General features: G+C 40.1%; 1 protein-coding gene across 1 annotated transcript in view; it reads left to right on the plus strand.

The window, feature by feature from the left end:
- Nucleotides 1-27,088, plus strand: part of LEKR1 (leucine, glutamate and lysine rich 1) — a 162,735-nt gene that overhangs the window by 69,695 nt on the left and 65,952 nt on the right. The window contains exons 4-6 of the mRNA XM_019532510.1: nt 5,869-5,988; nt 6,678-6,853; nt 12,326-12,490. Coding sequence (XP_019388055.1) covers nt 5,869-5,988; nt 6,678-6,853; nt 12,326-12,490 — 461 coding nt within the window. The remainder of the gene's footprint in view (nt 1-5,868; nt 5,989-6,677; nt 6,854-12,325; nt 12,491-27,088) is intronic.

Consider the following 27,088-nt stretch of genomic DNA (forward strand, 5'->3'; position numbering starts at 1 on the left):
TGGAAAAGTAGGTCACGCTTGATTGACAAGCCAACAGGTCACCCAGGGGGCACATGCTGGGCACGCTGTGGAATTTTCCATAGGCCTTGCCTGCTTGTCTGCGCATGATCAAACTTAACTCTTGTGTTGCCAGCATACATTCAAAATTTGGTCTGGACAAAACGTCAGTATAGAATTAGTAACCCCACTGAACAGACTATAAATCAAGCTGCATGTGCTGCAGAACGAACATTTACAGCTAAGCAGAAAGAGAACTTTTAAGGGACAGACTTTTGCCAGACTGCACAAGAACAGCCTGAATGCCTCCCAAGCATACTTAGTAGGCATATGTGTGCACATTTCTGGGTTACAGATGCTTGAAGTCAGGCAGGGTAGATACACACTTTGCAGACTAACCAAATAAGATACAGAGCATGAACTTTTGTGAACTTTGGCTCACTTCAGCAGATGCTTGCCCAGCTCCAGACTGTTATACCTGTTATCTGAATAAATAGGTCTGCCTTCAGTACAGTCAATCTAGCACTTCTCTAAATCAATAATATTAATTTAAAGAGTCATTAAAACAAACAAACCGTAGTCCTCTGTCACCTGCATATTGAGCAACTGAGAATCCAAAAATGTAATCTCCTTTTCAATCTAGACTAAATAAAATAAACGGAGCACAAGCTGAGGTGAGTGACAAAATGAAATATGTTTCATGTTTCCTCTTAGAGTAATTTAGCTTCTAACATGCTCTTATTTCTTCCTAGCTATCTGTTAAAAAGAGAGAAATAAAAAGATAGCTAGAAAAGAATCCGTCATGGTCAGGGTGGCTTGCTGCTGATCTGACCTAGCTGATATAAGCTCTATTTGCAGGGAAACATATGCCACAGGACTCATCTCACAAAGATGATAACTTAATTTTTTCTTTATGCTGGAATTTATCAAGAAAGTTGGTTTAATTACTGTATTCTTTCTGCCTGTTATTAAAATGTTTTATATTATTGGAATCCACAAGCAATTTAAAAAAAATAATTAGAGCCCCTTTTATCTTTGAAATGTTACCAGCGGGCCAGATTTTGAGTCCTTTTCAAGAGCAAACAGTTACTCACATGCAGGTGGCTCCAATGGGAGGTAATATGAATGAAGCTGATAAGGCTCCTTTTGTAACAGCTCAATAGTGTGAATAAGGGATTGCAATCTGTTTCTCTTGAGAGTCCTTTTCTGGAGAGTGGCTGAAGAACACATAAAAATGAATCACATAAAATAGTGATTGTAAAACAAGCAAAATAATTCTCTGCATGGCTGTAAGTGCTTGGGAAAGTCTCCCAGCATCAGCTCAGTGAACTGGCACTAGGACTTTGTACTGTCACATATGACACTCTACCTAGGTGTATCGCTAGGTCTGCCGTCAAAACAGAATGTGGCTCCTGCAAGGAAGGAGCATCTTCTTTCCTTTGAAATGTTGGATTGTTGTAAGGCAGAGGTTTTCAACCTTTTTTCATTTGCAGATTCCTAAAAAATTAGCATGGAGGTGCAGACCCCATTGAATTGTAAGTGTGGGTATTCACATACTTTGATTGATCATTGTCATTTTTCAAAGACTTTTAGACATAGTCTGTGGACCCCTATGGGTCTGTGGATCACTGGTTGAAAACCACTTCTGTAAACCATAGAGAGGAAGACTTACAAAAGAAAAGGAGCAGGACATGCACAAATCTAAATGGCTGAAAATGGAATTGAAAAACCAAAAATGAATTTACTAAGAATAAGGTTGAAAGGAGTTTTGACAAGTTCTCTCCATCTGACCAAGTAGTTCTTTAATTTGATGGAGGAGAACTACCCTTACTGGCCTTCCAATGATCTTTCCATTTTCCTGGTTTAATCCTGTGGATACTATATTTCTGACTATATTTCTTCAGATTAAGAAAATTACCCCTTTTCACTGGAGTAGCAAGCCAATCTTTATGGTCTTGCAAGTTGGTTTCAAGTTGATGATGAAGTGACATATTTCTTGAATGCAACAATATTACATTTTTAAAAATGTATACAAGTCCTGTTTCTCTGAACACAGGAGGAATTAAACATGATAGTTTCTTTGCTTTTATTTCAACACTTCTTTCCAGCCAGCACATTCTGCAAACAGCTGGATCTTCTGACTTTCTTTGGGTCATTCTGCAAATGCTTCTGTGGCAGTGGCTGGGGCTTCCTTGCTGCCTTCTGTGTGCATACATGTCTGTCTTGTGCTTCCTGCTCACACACTCAATTACCATAAACAATTGGCAGACCCTTGTGTTTATATTTAGTCAAATCTCTCTACCCAGGTGGCTCAGATTCCAATATGTGGCTTGTATTTTTAAAGGTGGCTTCTTTGGATTCAGCTGTCTGTTCCATAAAAGAGCTTAATTACTTCCCACATTTATCTTGAGTTTAGAACAATTATCACACTAACTAAATTCAACAACACTCACTCAGCTCCCAACATAACGAAAACATTGATCTGTGCTGCATTTGGATCTTTTCTCCACCCAGGATGATGATTATGATGGAAATGCCTTATTTTAAAGCTAGGAAAATGATGCTTTCAATATGTTTGTACTTGCTAAAGATAAGTTTCTCTTATTCCCATGCCAGTCCAGATTCTGACAGACTCCATTTCAGAATTTATTCTTATGTCAAAACTTCATAATGAAAACATTACAAGTCCTTGAAGTGTGCAGTTTAACTATGCTAACATTCCTGATTACCAGATCGTTGTCCTCTTTCACACTCTGATTATTGATTATAAATTCATCCTTAAATCAGTGACTCTCAGCCAGGGTGCCTTGAGATCCTTTCAAAGGTGCCCCATGGTGCCATACATACTGTTAAGTGTGCAAACATGATTCACAAGATAAATCCAGAGGGTGTGTCCACACATGCAGGCATGTGTGCTTGTGGCAGCTCACATAGGAGCAGCACAAATTTGAGCCAGGGATTTTTGCCGCAGCGCACATGCCTGGACGTGCACTTTGATGTGGGACAAGTTATACCACTTGGGGCAAAATAACCCTAGCCTGCTCCTCTTGGATCTGCAGCGAGGGGGGAGCTAGAGCCTGGGGTCAACACCTGTGCTGGTCCCAGCAGTATAAAAACCTGCCCTGGTGAACAGCTCAGGGCTGCTTGCCCTCAGGAGTTTCTGAGGCTCAGCCAGTTGGTATCTAGGGACACTGCCCCTTGTGCCAGCTGGACTACTGAAGCAGTCATGACCTGGAGTGGCCCCTGCCTCCTCTATTCACTACAGCAATCTGGCAGGGGGGGGCTGTTGCATGGCTATGACCTGCTGCCATCTGTGACAACATCCACCCCCTTATACCTGCAGCCTCTTGGCTGCATGCCTGCCAGACCCGGATGGGGTGCCCCCACTCTGCATCTGGGCAGTTATTGCTCAGAGGATGTGCTCCTTGTGATGGCCCACTTTGAACTGTCCAAGTGTGTCCTCTTGGCCCCAAATGGCCAACAGGTCAGCCACCTCATCTGCCCTCCAGCTGGGTCCCCAGTGCTGGCCCTGGACAGGCTCCTCTTCCTGGGTCTTGCCACTTATCTCACCATCAGAGATCCTGGTGTTCCCTGTTTAAAAATTGCAAATTCTGTGATAAACCCAATTTTTTTCATTAAAATACCCAAAATAGTGTTCTTTCGCTATTAAAATGAAATGCCACTATATAGAAAGGGATCAAATGGGCAGTGCTTTATTGATATAGTTACAAGTTTAAAACAGTTTGGAAGCCTATCAGTGCCTCTATTGTCATAATAAAATAAATTCTAAATATCTATACACTTTGGCTTTACTTGTGGCTTCTTTGTCATAGAAAAACCAGAGCTGCCCCTACCCACTTCACTCAACAGGATGTGCAACTCTGAGCAGCACTGATATGCCAGTGCCCTGCCTCTGCCCTTGCCCCTCACTCTCAACCCACAGCCTGCCCTCCGCCCTAATCCCCTCACTCTAGACCCACAGGACCAGGTATGTGGGTGAGGGGTTTGTGGGAGTGGCTTGGAGGTGTGGGGTTTGTGGGTAGATTGTGGGGGGCCTGTGGGTGTGGGGAGCATGGGGGGGCTGCTCAGGAGGGGTGGGTCCCCTGCTGCCTGCAGGGTGCAGATCCCCCCACACAGCCCATGGACTGCCCCCCCACAGGGGCCATAGTTCCTCCACAGCCCCCTAACAGAGCCCAGAGCCCCCCCTGCATGTGCTACAGCCCCCCCCTGCAGGGCCCATAACTTCTCCACAGGGGCCAAAGCCCCTTCACAGAGGTGACAGCCCTTACCCTGCAGGGGCCAAAGCCCTGTTGCAGCGGTGGGGGTCCTGGGTGACAACCTGAGTGGCCCACAGCTGCCCAAAGATGCACAGTTGTCACCTGGGGCCCTATGCACACAGGAACCATCCTGGTGTGACAGGTTTGGTTTGGTTCATAGTCCCGAATCTCTTCCAGGAGCTTGTGGGCTTCATGTATAAATGGTTTACTACTTTTAAGCCTCTTAAGCCTCCAGCTGTTTGGGTCTTCAGTTAACAGTTGATGGAGCAAGTATTTTTGTCATCTCATGCCTCTATTGCCAGTAATCATGTTAGGGTCCATCTTCCTTTATCACTTGGTCTAATGCCCAGGAGTTCATGGGGCACATCTGTGTGTGAGTGAATTATGCAGTCTGTCAATTCTGCAGTGAACATCTGCTGGTCAGTTGTAGGGAGGGAGGGAGTTGCTGTAACTCATGGCACTTTATGTGAAACTGTACATCTGTCAGCACCCTTAGTTTCTCTTTACAGCTACTCACAGGAGGCACCATGAGAAAGTAGTCCCTGTCACCCCCATGGTTCAGGTGTTAAGGGATATGAGCTGAGGTTGTTACAGATGTTAATGTTGGGTTAACTAATTCTTTTCTCTTCCTTTTAGTGAGTGTATTGATAGGAAGTGCATTGGAAAAAACCTTAGTGCTAACTTAAGGAGAATTTTTTGGTGTGTATATATATATATATTACTGAAGAAGGCTGTCACAGAAGAGGCATGTTAAAAGTTGTTTCCATTTTCAAGCCCTTTTTTCTCTCAGGACTCAGATTTATGAAACAGAAATATTTTTTAAGTATTGTAGCTTCCATGTAGGTTTTAAATCCATATTAATTTTTTTTTGTATGTGCTTATGCAGTTACTGTGTTGGAAACTTGTTGTATGACATAGGTGGAATATAATATTAGTAACAGAAGCTTAAAGTTATTAATTCAAAGAAACACGTTCTTACAAAAGATACTAACACCACCTTTGTTATTAAAATTTTAAGAATTTTAATATTTCAGTTTACTTGTGACTAAAACAGTTTACCAGTATCTAAAGTAAAGTTAATGCATTATGATTAAGTTTCTTTGTGTTGTAGTAGTTACTTTGCAAACACAGCAGGGGAATAGTTGTGCCTGTAAATATACATACAATGATATATATATCTTACTTTTGCAGCATTTTTATCTTAAAATTATGGAAATGTTTATGTTTTACAAAAGTTTGTTCTAAATTTGGGGCCAAATCTAAGTTGACTAAATTGCTGTTAATTAAATTTCCCCAATAAGCTGCACAATGCGTTCACCTCTTTTTATGGTCATAACAATAATACAGCAATTATCCATAGGCAAGCAAGAACCTGACACAAAAATTCAGAGATTCAAGTTTTATTGAATAGTGTAAGGGAACATTTCAAATGACTAGAGATTTCCCATTTCTCTCTACTTGAAGACACCATACCTCTTATCTTAAAGAATACAGTTTCTAAAATGAAAAGTGGTTATATCAATTCAAAAAATAGAATTTTTAGATTTTAGTTGAGCAAATACTATTACTCTAATTCTTTTATTTACTTCTACAGAATACAAAATCTAACCCTGCAGTTGAAAAACAAACAAGATGAATTACAAAATCTAAATGGGGACTTGAGATGTTTCCAAGAAGAGAAAGAAATTGCATATGAGCAGTTGCAGCTGTTCAGGTAAGACTTCCCAAAAGGTAATGCAAAATTATCTGTTTTCTGTGAAAAAGTGGGGTACAGTCAGTTACTAGACCCAATAGAATTGTAAGCATCCTGGCAAGAAATAATACTTGAGAGAAAATTTTGGAAACATTTCAATATTTGTTGTTTCTCAGCACGTTAAGATGTTTTGTTAGCAAATGAAACTGAAAAGTGACTAATGCATATTGTTGGAACTTTTGACATTAATCTCAACAGAATAAGTTAACAACAGAGTTAAAGGCAGTTGTTTTTGGGATATTGTAACATTTGGAACATAACTGCAGTTCTGTGTTTCTTCCTGATGATTGCCTAAGAGGACTTTGAGTACATACACAAATCCATGTTAGAACTTTTGAAAAAGAGTCATAGGACATTTACTTTGTCTATTTTATTTACATTTGTCTTCATTTGTACATAAATGAAGTTTGAAGTAAAAACAAAGGAGGAAGAAATACTCCTTTGCTTGATATTGCCTGACATATATGCTAAATGTTTAGCTCTATTTGTTATACTGAATAATAGTGGCAAGCTACATTTTAAAATGTGACCTAGGGAAAAGTATTTAGTAGGCTTCCTGGTTAATACAACACCTATGCTTTGACAAGTATTGGTATTTGATCTCTCTTTTCTAATGAGCTATATTGTCAACCTATTTTCCTTTTTTTCAGGAGCATATTGGAGAACCACCGGTTAACTCTGCACAAGGCACTTTCATTACTTCTCTTTGTTAGAACTGAGCTAGACAATATTAAACAAGTAGTGGCTAATAATCTAGATAGCTGGACTACACTGAAAGAAGAGATTTTTCGACAAATAAAAACTTTAAGCAAAGGAGTTTGGACAGGTAACTCATCAACTTATAATATTATTAGACAAGAGATTCATTTTTGAATGTTGAGTAAACACAAATAATTAAAATTGAAGAAGATGTTTTACATTGCTGGTCGTTATTTGGCCCCGGTCAAAAGTAGGTGAAAGGTACTGCTATCTGATAGCATTTTGGGGGGCCTATGTGAAATGAGTTGAGACAGATGTTCGTATCACGGTCTCTAATCCCCTTTCCCTGCAATTGTAGCCAATGCTTGTCTGTCACTCAGAGAAGAAGGGTTAAGTTGTCATGGAAGCTGAATTATCCCCAGATGCCAAAACATAATAAACTAGGAGTTGCTTGAGTGCTACAAGCCAAATGTGGCTTGGTTTCTATAGACAGAGTAGAGACCTATTGGCAGGATGATAGAGTGGGACAGTTTGTATTACTGCTGTCTTCTATACTTGTTCTGTTGATAGAGTAATCAACAGAGTATTTAATCATTACAAAACTTTAAAAAACCTTTAAAGCTATTTTATAGTACTGCCAAAAAGAAAACTTTCAGTCTGTCCAGCAATCTGGCATTTTGCATATCTGTAGTGAAAATTGTGATTGTTTTGAATGAATCTTCAGGGATCTATGTTGTAGCCACATTGTTCTAAGAAGTATAGACAAACAAAACTTTTAGGTTAGAGGTGACATCTTTTATTAGACCAACTAAATAGTAGTAAAAGAATGTCTTTCTTTGCAAGCTTTCAGGTCCAAACACCTTTCTTCAGGCTGAGAATTCAAGGATTGTAAAAGTTCTCCCTGGTAGAAAAAAACCCTTCATTTTGCACAAGGGATGTAGAGGGTGGAAGTTTTTTCCCCTGACTTACTCAAGTCCTTTTAGGAGAGAGTTGCTCTTGGATATGTTGATTAGGCAGGCTTCATCCCTGGATGTCAGCCAGGGGGATGAAAAATTCCTCTTTCATGGTTAGCAATGAACTTTACGTTTCCAAACGGCTAAAATACGTTAGCCGCTTGGAAATGTAAACTTCATTGCTAACCAAGAAAGAGGAATTTTTCACCTCCCTGACTGACACCAGACACCTCCCGGGATGAAGCCTGCCTAATCAACATATCAAAGAGCAGCTCTCTCACAAAAGGACTCAGAGTAACCCAGGGGGAAAACTTCTACTCTCTACATCCCCTGTGCAAAGTGCAGTTTCTTTTTATCCTGGGAGAACTTTTACAATCCTTGAATTCTCCTCAGCCTGAAGGAAGGGTGTTTGGACCCGAAAGCTTGTAAATAAAGATTTTTTTTGCTACTATTTAGTTGGTCTAATAAAAGATATCGCCTCTAACCCAAGAGTTTTGTTTGTCTTGACAGAGAATTGACATTTCTGAGTTTGCCAGTACTCTGAGAAACCCCAACATAATTTTTGCCTTCTAAAAGTGGAGTTTTTAAAAAAAGTTCTCTAAAAGTAGAACCATTTAAAATATCCTGAATATTATTAGCAATTAGATGAAGAATATAACTGTTTAATATTTAAATATTTTGTTTTAGTATTAACTAGTCAGGTTCTTTTGATGATAATTAAGTCCATTCTTTCCTTGTCACAAAATATTGCACTTTGCAGCAACATAATGGCTACAAATAAAAGCTTTAAAATGCCCATTTTAATTAAATTCTTTACTTTTAAACACCATACAGTGTATTTATAAGGAATTCTTCTAACAAATATCTTGCACAGAAGTAAGATGAATGCAATATCCATATTTTTTTAATTAATTAAACCCATTATAACACCACTTTATCACAACTTATAAAATGCTTAGCATTTAAGAAAAGACTTTTATAGACTGCACCTAGTATTGCTAAAAGAAACTCTAATAGCATGTTTAAGTGTGAAACTGGCAGCTGTTATGTTTGCTGAAAATTGTGCAGGATCACCTACCATATTTACTGGAATCCAAGATAACAAATATAAGACAACTCCCCAATAATTAGATTTTTCTATATGGAAAATGTATAATTTGTTATAATTTTCCACGTGTAGAATCTAATTATTGGAATGTTGTCTTGAATTCATCCCCTTCCCACAGTAGAGCTGGGAAAATGGCTGGTGGGAGGGGAGGAGGGGGGCATCAGCTAGCCCTCTTGCCCTCTACTCCCAACCCCAACTTCTCCCCCCTACAGCTTTCCTGCCAACCCTTACTGTCGCACCCTGCCTAGGCTCTGTTCCGTCCACAAGCACAATGTGGAAGTGAGCTACATGTGACAGCAAGTGGGGAGGGCAGAAACTGCAGAGGGGAACAGGAGACTGCTGGCGGTCTGACTCTGGCCCCAGCACTGACTGTTGCAAACTTCAGCACAGGTATTCCGTAAATGCACTTCTGAACACCACTTCTATACCTATTTATACGTATCTGTGTGTGATAGTACAGAGTCAAAGGGTTCATAACTTACATAGTTCGTTGGGCTGGGCCTTATCAGAGTCAACAACATTTCAAGCCATAGTGACCCCACAGCTCAGCGCTGCTCAGTATGTGTATGCATTCCAGATACCCCCACAAAAGATCCATGTGCTAACTAGGCCTTCACGTGCAACTAAAACTGGGTGCTCTTTTCACAAGTCCTGAGACCCTCCAAACTTCCTACGCAGGTGAGGAACAGGGCTGTGTGATCTGTCGCCACCCCAGAGAGGGTGGGGCCACGCTAATCACATACAACAGGCTGAGAGAGGGGGCAGCAGAGCCTCTCAGCTACATAGAAGTTTGGTGATGTTTGCCAGACATTTAAGGCTGGTGAAGAAATAGGAATCATTGGAAATGGGAAAGAAAGGCTCTGCTCAGCTGTGGGAGTGAAGAGGAAGTTGAAATTTATTTTATGTAGTGGTTCATCATGACTTGAAAGAGAGTTGGCATTGAGGGAGGCTGAGCAAAGCGGGCATTATGTCTTAGTCAGATGGGCTGTACTAAATTAGGCTTGTGGTAGGTTCCCCTCAACATTTTTGAGTTTCAGCCTCTCTGAGCACTGACCTGGTATTGTAGTACCTCCAGGCCCAGTGTTTGTTCCCTCCTGAGGAAACAACTGCCCAGTTTTTTAAGGGACACAAAGATTCCATCAGCCTGTTTTCCCAGTATGGGCCATGTGTTTTATGGCCATGTTTCTCATGGGCTGCATTCAGTCAGCTTCATAGTTAGCTTCCATGACTAAGCACATGCTGATTCTAGCAGCAGTTTAACAATAGCCAGTGTATTTAAGAGGGCGGGGGTATGCAAATATAAGGCATGGAGCTTTTTTCCATGCTGACCAGGAGCGGGGGGAGGAATCTTATATTTGAGTAAATATGGTATTTGGACAGTTCAACCATGTTGAAGTATAAGCAATATGAATACTTCAGCTGGGACTCTAACAGTTGGAGATATTTTAATTTGCCATGTTTCACTCTCTTGTCATTCTATCATACACACTAAGTAGCATGAATCATATAGCACCATGTACTGGGAGGCAAGAAGTAATTGTGCAATAGTATCCTTAAGAAAAAACATCTTAAAACAAAGGTATGGGTTGTTGCAGAATGCCACCTCTATCTCTCCCCAAAAAACTCTGCTCTGTGACAATTTGGTTAACATGGGCCCTGCCGAGGGCAGACATCCCATCTCTTTAGGTAGCCTGAGTTGGCTACATTCCTGAGGGAGATGGGGAAACCTACTCCCTCTGCCTACATGACTGGCATCACACATGCTCCTTATTGTTCTTAGCAATGCCAACCTGACTGGGAGGGGGCTAGAGACCCCGCCCAGCAACCAGTGATGCATTTCAAATTAGTTGGCTGGCAGCCAGCAGGTGCTGGCCTCCATTGGACCAGGTAAATGAGGTCATAAGGTCTATAGAAGTTAAGGACTGCCCAGGAGGAGGGGCAGTAGCCATGATAAAAACTCAGAGAGAGAAGAACTGGACCATCTGAAACTTGCCTTTTCTCTTGAAACTCATGATCAGTGAACTGCCTGCCTCCGTAGGGAATCTCCACCTGCCTCTTGATGATACTTGTGAGTAAGCTACGTGAGATCTAACTAGATATATAGCTTGCAATAACTCAGATGTGTGACCAAAGGTTACCCAGCCACTCTGTTTGCTCTATGGGATTGGTCTACTCTGTACCCTATTCCAAACCTACTCCTTGTAACCAATAAAGTTCTCCTTTGTACCTGGCATGGGAGACTTATTGGGAGTCGGTCTAGATTATGCCTTGAAGTCCCTTTGGTTCGACTGACTAAGGGAGACCACTATTTGTGCTTCAGAGTGAGGGAAGCACCCCAAGTTTTTGAAGTGAGTCGAGTACCCTCAACGGCTACTAGGCCTGTGTTTCCCAGGGGGCACAATGCCAGGATCAAGCCAGATCCTGGGTGGTGGCAGCACTACCCCCAGGCTAGCGGGTGTGCTCCAGGAAGGGGGTCAGCCAGACATGAGGCACCCCCAGGGAGGCACTCAGAGCCTGGAAGGTGGTCAGGTGCAGTGAGGTGGGTGGCTCAGCGCAGGAGCACCCCCTACTAGCCCACCACATGGGTTACAAGATAAAGCACTCACAAATGCTAGAATTAAGAATCCATTACTCAAGTTGCCAACAGTTTGGACAATCAGAATTTTTCAGGTTAGGACATCTGCAAATGAGAAACCAGTAATTCATGGTCACTTATGACAATTTTGCATTAAATTATTTATGTGCTTAATGCACTGCTGAGTTCTAAAATGAGCTGAAGAACTCAACTTATTAATGTAAGGTGTTTCTCTTACGTCATCAGCAATCTATTCTGGGTATCTGTGTATATCAGTGTATTTCTCTTTTCCTGCAGCTTCTCTGCCTGCTATCCTCTCTTGCAATAGGGATTATTCTCTATTTGGTAACAATATTTGCATGTATCTTTGAAAGTTTATTATGATGATGATCACTTTTTAATATATCAAAAATTAAGTTAATGTAATGTTTATTTTTTAATTGCAAACCTTATTGAATTCATGAACATAAGTGAGTTACATTTAATATGGTTATTTTTTTTATACTCACGGCTCTCCTAGTGCCTCAAGGGGCTTATGAGCAGACCGTTATGCTAGATGGAGTCCCACTGGCTGTGCGTACTTCAGATCCTGTTATAGGATTAGTATCAGATCTAAAATAAATTTTGAAAGACTTGTACTGTTCATTGGCTGATATTCATCACTATCTGCCTTGGCTAGTGCAAGTTATCCAAGTGAAAATGAATTGCACTGGCCATATCTTTAACTTTTTCTCTGATCCTAGTGGAAAGAAGCAGTGCTTTTGTTATCCTGTCTCAAGCAAGGGACTAAACTAGGTGACCTTCAAATGACCCTTCCAGCCTTATGTTTCTATTATTATAACAGAGAATTTAGATTCCTAGAAGTCTTGAGGCCTTAATAGAACACCGGCATTAGGGTATTGACAGTATCCTTATGTTTTAAGATTATAAATGTACCAATGTTTTGTATGATTTTCTCCTCAGAGATATCCATATTGAATAAAAGGTTGGCAGAATCCCAAAAGAATAATGTGTCCCTCCAAGAAGAGGTAAAACAGCTGAAGTTGGTGTTTGATGAAGTTGAACTGAAAACTCAGCAGCTTCAGCACTCACTCCAGCGAGAGAACAAATTACAAAAGGAAACATTAGGTAAGAGAGAGGATGTTTTGCATCTTAAGCAAAAAACTAAGTGCAGTAAAAGCAAAATCAATCATTTTACTTTCAATCTATAACATTAGTATTTCTACTGAAGTAGCACTAAAAGGCCCTCAGCCCCCTCTACACTCGCAGGTAAAGGCACGATAGGATCTAATGCCTCACCCACACAATCGTGTTTCCTGCCGTGCCACACATGCACGGCAGGTAGCATGTTTGTGGGATTGTGAATCAGATCTCATCATGCCTTATTGCTGGTGCAGGGGGAGCCTGATCTCAGGCTCTCCCTACACCAGCAACAAGCAAGCTCCTGCAGTTGGGAACCCACTCAGCTAAGGGCATGGCATCTAATGAAGTAGGATGTCACCTACAAAAGCTTATGCCTTTCTGAACAAATTAATATCTAAGGTGCCATCTCCCCCTGTTTTCTGCTTGACTTCAACTAATGTGGCTAACCACCTCTCTCTACAGGATTTGTAACTTTAGTACCTAAATACCAGATAGATAAATCAAATCTGCATTGGGAGGTCCAGATTTCAAGCATGATTCTGTTTTCTCTCTCCTGAGTCATAGAAGTTTTCCTTGGGGACCTAAGCTACTCTTTCTACCTTTCTTCAGTTTTTTTGGGAAAGTTTCAATTAAAAAAATTGTCTTTGCAAGATGCTTGAAAAATGGTATGGCTTTAGGCAAGACCAATTTCTGCAAGCTGCCTCTGCAGCTGAGATCCTAAAGAACCCTTTACCTCTGTCTCTTGTGGTTTTTTCTGTCATGCAGTCACTGATGAAGCCAGGTCTTGGTCCATGAGTGACTTTGAATATAAGGACCAAACCCTTCAGTTGACAACAGAAGCAGATTTGGAGCCAGTGGTTGGATGTGTTCACAGTGATTTCCAATTCTGCTGAAGCTGGAGTATTTGTATGTCTTCTACCTACAGTCTTATCTGTAGAGAATTACAGTAAAAGTATTATATATTTGTTTATGTAAAATCAGAATGATTTTCACAGTCTCAGTCTCTGCCATTTTGGCCTCGGAATCTGGTCAAGCACCCTGTATTAATTTTTTTTTTTTTTTTTTTTTGCATATCTCAAAGGATCTAAACTCATGGGGCATACAGGATGAAAAATTACACTGAGGAAAATGAGGGGAATCCTCAATGTTTTGCAAAGAAGCCTTCTCTCCTCCTTCCCTCAACCTCTTAAATATTTATATAGTCAGTCCTCAAATGCTGCATTTCACAATAGCTGAGAGAGATCAACACACAGAGTCTGTATGCCTTTCACCTTGCTGTGTGTTTTTAACTGCCACAAGATAGAAGCTGGCTTGATATGAGTCTTCAGCTAATATATGATGATTATTCATCTAGTTCTCTATTTGTCAAGAAACGAAATGCTAAAAATAGTCAGTAAAATAGAAATTACTAATTGAATTGAAATTTAAAATAAAGCTAGACTAAACAACTAGATATTATGTGGTACATGAATAGGCATCAACCAGAGCAGTTACAGCTAAATTTCACCAAAAAGAAAGAGCAAGCCATTCATTCACAGGGATGTTAATGACAGGGGTCCTGGTTTTCTATGTTTAAAAATTACACATTCTTTTATAAAAATCCAAAATCCTCTGATTAAAACCCCCAATATCCATGTTTTTCTGCAATTAAAATGAAATGCCTCTCTCTCTCTCTCTCTCTCTCTCTCTCATTTATTTGTATATAAGCCAGCACCACCCCTGCCGCATGCACAAATCTGGGGGGGACGTGCCCCCTCCATGCCCCTCTCCTTGGGAGTGTGCACAGTTGCCCCCAACACTGCCTCCCAGATGAGCCACCCATGACTCCATCCCACTCCCTGATCAGGGCCCGTGGCCACTCATTCCCATCCAGGCCCCATGCACAGCCTCCAGCCCTAGCCCCAACCACCAACCCTGCTCCACTCCCTTCCTCACCATGACTGCATCAGTCTGCACCCCCTCCCCACGTAGATTTACCTGCAGGAAGTTGGGGGAGATACTCTCTGCCTGGCTGTATTGCTGGCCATGTGCATGTGAGTGTGCACAAGTACATGGCACATCCTGCGTTCGCTCCCCTGATCCCCAAGCAGCTCTTTGCAGGCTGGAACTCTGTTAGTTTCCCACGTTTTTCTCCTTGTAAGAAGAAAATCTGTACTTTCACAGCACATGAAAAACCTGGATCCCTGCTGGTAAAGATATTGAACAAAACCGGCCCCAGGACCAATCCCTGGAGTACTCCACTTGATATCAGCTGCCAAGTAGACATAGAGCCATTGATTGCTACCCTTTGAGCCGGATCATCCAGCCAATTTTCTATCCACCTTATAGTCCATTCATCCAACTCACTTCCTGAGCTTGCCTGCAAGAATGTTGTGGGAGACTATATCAAAAGTCAAGGTATATTGCATCCACTGCTCCCCCTGCATCCATACAGCCAGCACATCCCATCATAGAAGGCAGTTAGGTTAGTCAGGCATGTTTTGCCCTTGGTGAATCTGTACTGACTGTTTCTAATCACCATCTTCCCCTCCAAATGCTTATAAATGGATTCCTTGAGGACCTGCTCCATGATATTTCCAAGGAATTAAGTGACTGGTCTGTAGTTCCCTGGACCTCCTTCTTCCCTTTCTTAAAGATGGGCACTATATTTTCCCATTTCCAGTTGTCTGGGACCTCCCCGATCACCACGAGTTTTCAAAGATAAGGGCTAGCAGCTCTGTAGTCACATCAGCCAACTCCCTCAGTACCTTCAGGTGCTTCACATCTAGCCCCATGGCTTGTACACTTTCAGCTTTTCTAAATAGTCCCTAAACTTTTCTTTTGCCACTGTAATCTTGTGAAGTCCTGTGAAGACTGAGGTAATGAAGGTATTGAGTATTTCAGCATTTTCTGTATCATCTGTATCATACTTGCTAGTCTTTCTGTGCATTGAGTTGGTTCATTCCAGTGCCTGTAGTAACAACTAACTCTCTGGACTCCTTTTCCCCCTCAGATTGGCCTCCTAGGGGATCCTGTCCAGCAGTTCCTTGCGTGAGTCAAAGTCTGCTTTTCTGAAGTCCAGGGTCCAAAAGCAGACTCTGCTGCTTTCCTTCCTTTCCTTAGGGCACTGAATTCAATGGTTGCTCATAGTTGCTGCTGCCCAGGTTGCCATCCTTCTATATTCTTCACCAATCTTTTCCTTTGTGAGCAGCAGATCAAGAAGACCTCTCCAACACTTGCAACAGGAAGCTTTCCCCAGTGCTCTCCAAAAACTTCCTGGATTGTCTGTGCACTGCTGGATTGCCCCCTTCCCCAGCTGATGTCAGGGTAATTGAAGTCTCCCATGAGAACCAGGGCCTGTGATCTGGGAACTTCTGCTAGCTGTTTAAATAAAGTGTTATCTACCTCATCCTCCTGACCTGGTGGTCTATAGTAGATACCCACCATGACATCACCCTTGTTGTGACTCTTTGACCCCAACCCAGAGACTTTCAACAGGCCTGCCTCCAGTTTCATACTGTACCTCTGAGCAATCATACAGCTCTTTTACATAAAGAGGAAGTCCTCCTCACCTCCTCTGCCTGTCCTTCTTGAACAGTTTGTACCCATCCATGACAGTGCTCCAGTCATGTGAGCTATCAAACCAAGTCTCTGTTACTCCTATTGCATCACAGTTCCATGACTGTGCCAGGACTTTCAGTTTTTCCTGCTTGTTTCCTAGGCTCTGTGCGTTCATATATAGACATCTGAGGTAACTAGATGATTGCCCTACTAGCTCAAGAAAAATGAGAAGGCCTCTCCTGTCACCCCCTCCTGTTTGTGGTTCCTTCAGGTCACCCGCTTACCCACTTACTTCAGGGCTTTGGTCTCCATCCCCTGGCAAACCTGGTTTAAAGCCCTCCTCACTAGGTTAGCTAGCCTGTCTGCAAAGATGCTCTTCCCTCTCTTCATCAGGTGGATCTCATCTCTTCCTAGCAGTCCTTCTTCTTGGAACAACATCCCATGGTCAAAGAAGCCAAAGCCCTGCTGGCAACACTATCTGCACAGCCATTCATAGATCTTCATGGTGTGTCCACTCCTATGTGGGCCTTCCCTCTTCACTGGAAGAATTGAGGAGAACACCATCTGAGCTCTGGTCCACTTCACCCTTGCACCCAGAGCTCTGTAGTCACTTTTGATCTGCTCTGGTGCCCCCTGTCAGTATCATTGGTGCCCATGTGGATGAGCAGCATGGGATGATAGTTAGAGGGCTGGATAAGTCTTAATAATCCTTCTGTGGCATCTCAGGTCTGGGCAAGCAGCAGGCTTTCTGAGGCAACATGTCAGGTTGGCAGATGGATGTATCTATCCCCTGCAGAAAAAAGTCTCCAACTACCACCATTTATCACTTCTTCTTAGTAGCAGTGGTCTCAGAACTTATAACCTTGGAGAGACCTAGCCTGAATGTACTCCTTCTTCTTTGATGCTAGAGCTCCATATTTGTTCTTCAGCCAGACCACTGTAGGTGGGGATGTTGCTTGCTTCAAGTTTCTAGCTTCCACCTTCCTGGGAGACCCTGTCCTCTGCCTTCATATTGCAGGCACTCCCCCACCTGGCTGTCACTGGCAGACACTCCTCCACCTGGCAGTTGAGGAAGCCTTGACTATGAGTAGTTTTTTTTGGACAGACATCTCACAGGTGCAAACAGAGGAAGAGCTGGCAGTGGCAGTGGCTAATGTCCACTTTTTAGGTAGGTCAGATAAAGGAAACCATTTGGGCTTGACTGTACTACAGCACAACTTTTTTTCAGTTGTACGTCCATCTGGCACATGGTTTCCAAGATGCCAAGGCTGTCTGCACACCTGTCAAGCATGGCATACCTACAGATCACTGCCCTGTCAGAGAGGACTACAAGATTAGAATGAAAAGAGCTGCCCTTGTTCTGAGTCACGATCTAAGGTCAGACTGGATTGGCTGTGACCATCTGCAAGAGTTGCAAGGAAAACTAGACTGGGCCAGCATGGGTCTGTGTATTAGGCTAAGTACAGACAGTCACAAATCTGGTTTAAGACTGGTATGTTCAGAACTTGTATAGGTTGTGCTATTCTGGATGCCGTTTTGACTCATCTAAATTGTAGAGCAAACTGAACAGTATGTGATTTAAGATCTAAACCAGCAGTTCTTATTGCTAACAATCTTGAATGAATTTCATCCCAAAACCCATACCATTGGTAGTATTTAAGGTATGATTGGAAAGCAATTGGGCACAGAGATCTTTTATTTCCTTGTCATCTCATAGTAGTTAGGGCTGTATTTTGTTACCTATTCATGATTCACAGATTTGCACTATAATTAAAAATCCATGACTGCAAGAATGCTTCAGAGATCTCAATGTGAGCAAACAAAATACCCACAAATACAGAAGATTGTGGGTGTCAGCTAGTCATTTTTCTGCCCTCCTTCAAACACAGCCACCTTAGATATGGAGTTAATATATCCCTTTTCTTAGTGTTTATTCATAAAAAGAACTTAAAATGAACATCAAAACCATTGCAAGCTTCTCTTCATGCTTAACTGTTGCCAGGATTCCTCTCTGTAGACAGTTTAGCACATACTATGCACCCTCTTGCTTAGAGAGTCACTTCCTTATATCTAGGTAGCAAAGTATAACAGTAAGTCAACAAAATGCATTTAGCATTTTCCAGCAGGCTTATTATCAGATAACAGCTTAGGGGCATTCATGTTAACGCTACCAGCCAAATTTTTTACCTCAAAAGTATTTTAATGTGTCAATCATTGGATACCACTAATTCATCTTAGAAGTTACAAGTCAATTCAAAGAAATGCTGTCATGTGTTTCAAGTCTTTCTTCTCAACCCACTCCAAGGGCTGTAATGGACACATACAGAAACCTCATAAGGCACTTTGTCCTCCTTTTTTATTTAACATTTGTGTAAAACTTTTGGCAGAGTTTCTGTGAAGGCCTGAACTAATAAAAGTAAGTGGATGTTACTTACTGTGTGTACCTCTGTAAGGAAAGCAGATATTATCATTTTGTAGCTTTCTGGGGAAAGACATGAAATCCAAATAAAATGGAGAAAAAGGCCATATTACTGGAAAAAAAGGAAATTTAAATGTTTAAACATCACTTATTTCCTATTCCTCGTAATAGGAATATTAACATTATTTGTTTCATGTTCATTAAGATCATGGCTACTGGAAACCTAGATAGAAGACATATTGCAAATGTGTCCTTCCATTCAAACAGAGGTGTAGCAGGACAGCTCCACACCCGGGGCAGCCACAAAGTACAAGGCAGCGATGACTGCAATGTTGCAATCATGGGACAGTTTTTGTACCACCCCCAACAAACGTGGTACCCAGAGCTTCTGCCCCAGGCATCGCCCCTTATTTACATTACTGCATTCAAGGTTTTCAACACTCCTAACAGATTGTAATTTGCCTATAGTGATCCATGTGCTGATAATTTCCAGGTACTATTACAGTGCACCATTACATAATCATGAATGGGGGAATCCTGTAAAAGCTTTATTTCATCAAAATAAAGCACTCTCCTTACTCCACAATGCAAATGCAAGAATATAACCCTTGAGCTTTGAAACTTCCATCAGTTTTCCATTGAATAGAAACAACTTAATGGTTTTAAGATTAAGTTGGTTCTAGATTCAGATTTCTCAAAGTACACCACCTCAGAGACTTTCTCCTTCTTTGAGAAGATGTTTTACAATAGTAATTACTTTCTTGAGTTCTAAGAGATAGTCTTGGTAGAGCATGACAGAACTGTATCAGCCCATTTGGCTCCTGGGTATCAAATCCACAATGTAGAGCTATTTTTCTTCTTCATAAACTTCCAATGATAATGATGACATGTTGTGGTCTTTTTCAAGTTAGCATATCACGCTTGAAAGAAGAGAAATAAAAGGTATCTTTTATAAGGTAAAAGGTATCTTTTATCTTAAATAAATGGTTATCTTTCCATATTTTTGTAAAATGCTTGGAGTCCAAGAGGATGAAAGAGATATAAATTCCTCAGAAGAAAGGTTTTTGACCTGTTAATTATGATTAAAATTGGAGTGGGTATAGTTTTTACATGACCTTGTACTCAGTGGACTGTTTTAGGATTACCTTAAAATGCTGAATTTAAGATGCAGTACAGCATACCTCTAGCAAAGAAATTATGAGAGGTTAATATCTATCACTATTAGTAAACTATTATTAATAGACAATTATATTGAGGTATTGCTTATTCAAGATACTGATCTCTCAAGCTGCTGCTTGTTTCTTCTTACTTCACAATTGTACATATGTACAGTATATATTGGAGTAGGAGATGCACAGACCAAGAAGAGATAGAAGAATAAGAAAAAGGAAAATGAGTCATCTACATAGAACAGGTTAGAAATGTAGAGCTTCAGATAGTTGAAAAACTGCAGATAGTACAGCATTCAGAAAGCATTCATAAGAATTATAACATTTACGAAGTAATCTAAAAGCAATGTTGGATTATTATTTTTACAAACATGAACAATTACCCCAATGAATAATATAAATAATATCGTAAACAGTATCCTCAATCTAAGATGCATCAAATATGCTTTCTTCAAAATTCCTATTTTGAATTCATGTTTTTTCTTTTATGTTTCATTGAAATCTATATAGCTGTTTCTTTGCGTTCAAGTAAACATGCTTCTTTTTTCATCTTGATCAAACTTTTGCTGTATACAATGCATAAAAGCCCTCTGAAACTTAAGTGTTTCTTACCTTGTCTCCTTTATAATGTGTTCCACATGGGTACAGTATGTTCCTTAGGAACAACTCTGGACTCTTTAAAATGGCCAGTGCCACAGGATAGTTTTTGGCATTTGGTGATCCGCACTAAAAAATGTTTTTAAGTATGTTTTGATTGATTTCCTTCAATTTTTATCTTATCTTATATAATGGCACATTGCTTGTCTTATTAAAAATAAGAGGTAAAGGCCAAAATTCTGAAGTTACTAAGTCCATGTACCATGTAAGTGTTCCAGAGAGTCTAGTGCTAGAAAAGTATTTTACAAGCAAGAATGTGAATATTAATGGAAAATTAAAAAAAACAAACAAACAGTTTGTTGGGCTTCATTGGTAATATGGCTAGGACAAAAGGCAGAGGCGGGATATTGAACAAAATGGGAAATGAACTAACACTAAGAAAAAGACCTGATAAGCAGGGTGGTATTAGAAATTGTAAGGAATCAGATGACCAGAATCAAACAATACAGATGAGAGTCAAAAAGCATAACATAATTAAATGGGGACTAAAAGTCCTCTGACACAGGATCCATATTCTTATAGTGGAATAAGATTGACTTCTTTTAAAAACAATTCTCAATTGTGTATTGTGGGGGATTAAGGGTTAAATTCAACCAAGTGAAAAGGGCCAGTAGAAGGACTATGCATTATTTGGGGCTCAGTTAAACCCTATTTCGAATGATGTACAGACCTTGTGCTAGGCCTCTTAGAACTCCGTTGTGTACTTTTAGGTTAGCCGGCAACAAACCATTATTCTTATGATTCATTTTAATCCTGCATTCTGTCTGATTTCTCATTGCTGGATGGCTTGAATTGTTTTTATCATTTTTGGTTTGTACTACAGAATACCAAGAGGTCCTAGTTAAGATTCAGTTTCTAGTTTAATAGACTTTGTCAACTATAGAGGAGCAGTCAGTTCTTGATACAGAGACATTATAGTCTGAGTAGGTAAGGCAGACAGAAGATGGAAGTTGAAACAGTCACAGAGAGAGTTAAGTGATTGCTCAAGATCACACAGCAGTCAGTCATGGACCCAGGAATATCAGTGTATATTTTCCCATAGGAAAATGGTTACCTAATTTAGAGTAAATTCTCCATTCCCTACTCAAAGGCAGGGAATGGGAAAAAAAGTTTTGTTTTTGGTTTTTAATATTTTTGTTTGGCTGGTAACATTAAAATCTTCTAAATATAAACTAGAAAGATGGCTGTTACGGTAGATTGTTGTTCTGCTAGAAGTGTATACAAGTTGAACTGATCTAAATGTCAGTCTAAGTATTATATTTTTTGCTGATTTGGGGAATGGATAAGTGGGAGAAATTACGTTTGTTCCATTAGGAATCAAGGTACCTAGGATATAATTGGAGGGTTTTTTCATACTGTTGCAATTTATAAGTAGCGTGCATAAAATGCTTATTATTTTCCCTAATCTCTGACTCTCTTTTTAGAGGTCAGTATGACCAGCAAACTAGTTATCTGACTTTCATTTTTCCCCCCAGAAGGATTGTATGCCCTCTAACTTGCAATAAACAAACACAAATTGTGAGTCATGAGGCAGTTAGATTATTTTATATTAAACAAATTCCCTAGAAATCAAACATGGAAAACTTCTTATAGCATTTCTATAACTTTCAAAAGTTTTTTAAAGATTACTTTCACAAGTTATATTTTTCAGTGCATTTTTTCAAGAGAATAATCCATCTAAAGAAAAAAGAGAAAAAATGAAAATACCACTACCACTTTCTCAAATGCATTTGCAAATTTCACTTTGAGTTGAAATTTGTATTGTTCACTTCTTAACCAAGTTAAAAATGACAAGCTAGTACAAGTTAAATTGCCAGTTTTGTTATATGGCATATTTTTAGTTGCTTTTTTCTGTGAATGGTATCTTCAGAAGTGCACAGCATCATTTGAGGATAGAATAAGAGAACAGTCTCTACAAAAATGTTTCTTTCAATTAAAATTTTACCAAACTTCAGAAGTTTTACTTTTACAAGTATGGAATTCTTCCCTGGTTTTCATGTGAAGTCAGGTAGCATTGACATAGAAGTCCTGGTCTTCATTTTGCCAGTGACTAAAGGGAGAGCACTATGTTCCTATTGTTGTAAGCCTGCAGGGCTGCAAAGCACAGGGGTTTGTACAGGGTCTATACAAGAAGAAAGTCAAAGTCTTTATTTTTTGTAAGTGTGAGTGGTACAATTAGTTCTTTATCTTCAGGACCATCTCTAAGGTGTCCATCTGTTTGTAAAGACAGACAATACCACCAGAGAGGCTCACTTTACTGAACAGGAGGATAAACAATTCTGCAGTCTATCCTGCATCAAGAAGTCATCTTCCTGTTCTCCTAGATAGAAATCAAGCTTAACTCCAGGCAGGCCAGATCAAAGAAACATTCATATATTATAGAGCTAAAAGTGACCATTGCAATGATCAGAGTTGACCTCGTGAATCACAGAGGCCATAGGGCTTCCCCAAATTAATTCCTCTTTGGAGTAGAGCATATCTTTTTAAAAAAATCCAATTATGATATAAAAATTTCTGGTGATGGAGATTCTAAAACTCTTGATAAATTGCTCTAGTGATTATATACACCTCCTGCAAAATTTGCACTTAATCCTAATGCGAATATGGTGAAGAAGAATTTTCAGGCACTGGATCTTGCTACACAACTGTCTGCCTTCTAATATCAATTTTCTGTTCCACATACAGATATTTATAAACTACAGTTCAGCTCTCTGTTAAACTAAGAAGATTGAGATTCTTGTGTCTTTAACTGTAAGACTGGAACTGTTTTCCAAATCCTGAATTATTCTTTTAGCTGTTCTCTGAATCCTTTCCATCTGCTCTGAACAATGTTATTAAATGATAGATTGACTTAGCTAGAAAGTATTGAACCTTGAAGAATGATTATTGAATGCTAATATCTTCCAAGGCTGAGTGACCAGATTTCCATGTTACCTACTAGGTACGTTAACCACTGCAGAAAGCCACAGAGTATGAACATGTTTCATACATGTCATAGACACCAGGGCTGGAAGATCATCGAGTCCTGCCCCCTGCCCCAGGGGCAGGAAGTCAGCAGGGAACATAGGATCCCAGCAAGATAAAATCCAAATGTCCGTTCCAAACCTTGGGGGCTCGGACAGTAAAGAAATTCTTCCTTATGTCCAGCCTGAAACGGTCATGGAGGAGTTTGTGACCGTTCGACCTTGTCATCCCTTGGGGCGCTCTGGTGAAGAAACGTTCCCCCAGATCCTGGTGAGCATCCCTGATAATCTTATAGGTGGCCACCAGATCACCCCTGAGCCTGCACTTTTCCAGGCTGAAGAGTCCCATGGCTCTCAGCCTCTCATCATAAGGTCTGTTCTAACACCAAATATTACTTGGTGCTAGAGAGAATGCTTTCTATTAGCCTTCTTCCCCAACTCTCTCTCTGTCCAGTCTTTCAGAAAGCTACCTCTAAGTGTTTCTTTTGCCAGGTCACTCTGGTCTTGGTGCTCAGTGGAAATAGAATTAACTATAGCTTGCTTTCTTTCTTAGGAAACAAACCGGGATCTGTTGACCTTGGTTCCCATTTTTCACAATACAATGCAATTGAAAGGTGTTTGAAACAAAAGCTTTAAAATGTTTTTAATAAAATAAGAAGTTATACCCATGCTAATAACTTTGTAGTGACTTTCCAATATAAGGATTTATAAATCATGGGGGATCCTTGACTTCTGCCATACTCTGCTTTCCTCACAAAAATAAACAAACTATTTTTTATGTACCCACCGGGCTGTTTAGGGAATTAACTAATTAAGGTTGTTAAGGAGCTGAACATTTTCAGCGTTAGGCCAAATTTCTCCTTCATTTAGAGGTCTTGTGTATTGTTACGTTCCCTCTTCTTCATGCTCTTATTTTCCTTAAATGTGTTTACAGAAAAGAGGAGTTTCTTACCAAGTTTATGTAATGGGCTCACTTGAAGTTATCTCAGCAGTTAGTATGATTGTGTGGAATCGCTAACATCTCAGCAATACCATATTTGCAACAGAAAGGTCACTATGACCAGCTCTGATTTAGTTGTCTGTTATTCTGCTTGACATATCATTTGGTTATTTTGCCCTTGTCAGGTTTATTTTTTAAAAGTGCTTATAATTGGAAAGTGAAATAGCAGGCATTCTCTGGGGAAAACATAAATGAAACTCAGCATATTGGATTCAAACTAAACACTAGGATTCACTTTCTGCAAAAGTAAAAATAAACAACTAACATTGAATCTGAGCAGGTAGTTGATTTGAAGTGAAGCAGGGTTTTAAAAATCACTAAAAAAATTTAGCAAATTTATCAGGAATATTAGCATTCCTTGAAGTCAGACAAAGTGTTTTGTGTTGTTTTCTAGTAAGAGTTTCAAATGTAGAAGGACTGTTTGTTTGAACATTTTGCCCTACCATCACCACACTGGCCTCCCTAAAGGATCTGTCATGATAATGAAAAATTATCATCTTGACCTGTAATTTATTATTGTTCTGTTAGCCAAAGAAGTGAGCTTATTTGTTAGTTTGTTTTAAATTTCAGCCATCTCTTGTTCAGCCATTTGGTGGTTAAAGAGGGTCAATAAAATATGCAGAAATTTCAAAGTGGCCAAAATCTACTGGCTAATTTTCTAACCAGAGGGATTAGAAAAGGAGGGGTACTGTAAAAATATACAGTGGCATTTGATAGAGACCTCATCTGTCTTCCCTATGGCCTGGGGCAGCAAAGGACTCATATTACTGCAACTTTCTGTGAGATGGGGAGGTGCCCTTACTTTCATTGCTCTAGCCAGTCAACATGTGTGGCAGTAGACACCCATGTCACTGCACTTTTAACAGCCACTACATTTTTTTCAAGTCAGTCTGGACCACAGAAATTAGGGGCAGATTTAGCTGTGTATGATTCTAACTGCTGGCCAGAGATACAGCATCTGATCAGACTTCAGATGCTCTTGCTTTACATCCCATTTATAGTATTAAACATTAACACTGGTCTGCAGAACATGATAATAATTATTAATGAGAGATGACTTGAGAAGGGAAGCTGCTATAGGTGTGGCTGAGAAATTGGTATGTAGGAAAATGAGACTTTTCTTCATGTTTACATATATATGTGAACCGAGGAAGGAGCAGTATTTTCATCTGCTTTAAAGTTTCTTCAGTGATCTTTTGAAACTATCTTGATGCAACAAGCTATATTATGATTCCATAAAAAAGACAAGAAAAATAGAAAAAGAACCTTTCTAGTCACCCTGGGCTTGGTATTTGGGAGGCAGTAAGTTAGAGAGATTTAGTATATTAGAAAGAGAATCCATTCACTGGAACCCTGGGAAAGCAGGAGTTAGTAAAAAAAGTGTGTGCTTCTTTCATTTTGTTGCCTTGCCCTGTGTGTGGGCAGAGGTTCTGTTTTCATTCCCTGCCAGTTATAATGATTATCCATGCTGCCTATGCCTGGTGCTCTATGAAGAATGAAGGCAATTAGCTGCCGTATGGAAACCACTCCTACTCAACCCCAAGTAAGTTCAGGTAGGGATCTGGAGAGGCATACATTTTGAATGATTCAAGCTTAAGAGCAAAATCCTTATATAGGTGAGCAAGTGGCCATGCTAGTAGACTTGTTGACTTCAGCAGAACTTCTTGTGTAAATGTCACCAGTGGGCTGACTCCTTAGTGAGAAAGGTGAAGGGTAGGATTTTGGTAGGCTAAGCCAAGTTTATATTAACATGTATTTCTTATGTTTTTAGAAGAGAAACTGATCCTCTGTATAGAGGAGAAATCCTGTATGATTTTTTTGAAGTCACTAAAGTTATTCTGGATTTGTACCAAAGGAAGAGTTTAGAGCCTTCTCCCTTGTGTTTGATTCACACACCCTGCATTGCCCCTTAACAGTCACCTTAAAGTAAGTGGTCCAGGAAACGTTTTCCTAACAACAAAAATATCTTTACATTGTACGCACCATCCTTTTAGTGTCCCATGTGCTTCTCTGATCTCTGGAAAAGAACCCAGTTATATGAATTGTTCTCAGTCTAACAGTTACTTTTTCTTATTTGTATTTGTATCATTTTCTTACCGTCCTCTTTTCTCACCTATTAACATTTTCAAAATTAAACTTCAGAAGGATTTAACTGTTACATATTTCAAATCGGTACTGGTTCTAGCATGCCAACTCTTTTGGGTTATATATTTCAATTCAGCCCTTGGCTCCTTTCATCTTTGACAGGCAGCCAGGTGCAGATAAATATTTTCTAAATATTTTAGGGGTCTCATGGGCTGGATCCAGCCCACAGGCTGTATTTTGCCCACCCCTGGTCTAATAAAAGATATCACCTCCCAAAGAGTTCTGATTACTTTACTTTGATTCCTGCACTTCTCGTGAATGAAGAGCACTATTAAACCCATCAGCATCAGAAAGGGTTCATCCAACCCCCACCATGACATTATTTTATCTGAGATAATACAGATGTTAAATTAATCTTATAAAATATGTATATTCAAGTAGATATGAGTCAAGCCTCTGAAATATCGTTCCTTAAAAGGAATTGAATTATGTAAGTGGCTGCATTACTATTAGACTTTCATGAAAAACATTTGCTAAAGTAAAAGTTAGGGGTGCACTGATAAAGATTTTTCAGGCCGATACCGATGACCAATTATTAATGAGTCATATTGGCCAATACTGATCTAGTTGCCTATATGCAGCCTGGCAGCTTGGAGTTTTCATAGATTTCATAGACATTAGGGCTGGAAGGGACCTCGGGAGATCATCGAGTCCAGTCCCCTGCCCAAAGGGCAGGAAGTCAGCTGGGGT

This window comes from Crocodylus porosus, unplaced genomic scaffold, assembly GCF_001723895.1.
Source record: "Crocodylus porosus isolate Cpor-Errol unplaced genomic scaffold, CroPor_comp1, whole genome shotgun sequence".
In the NCBI taxonomy this organism is placed as follows: domain Eukaryota; kingdom Metazoa; phylum Chordata; order Crocodylia; family Crocodylidae; genus Crocodylus; species Crocodylus porosus.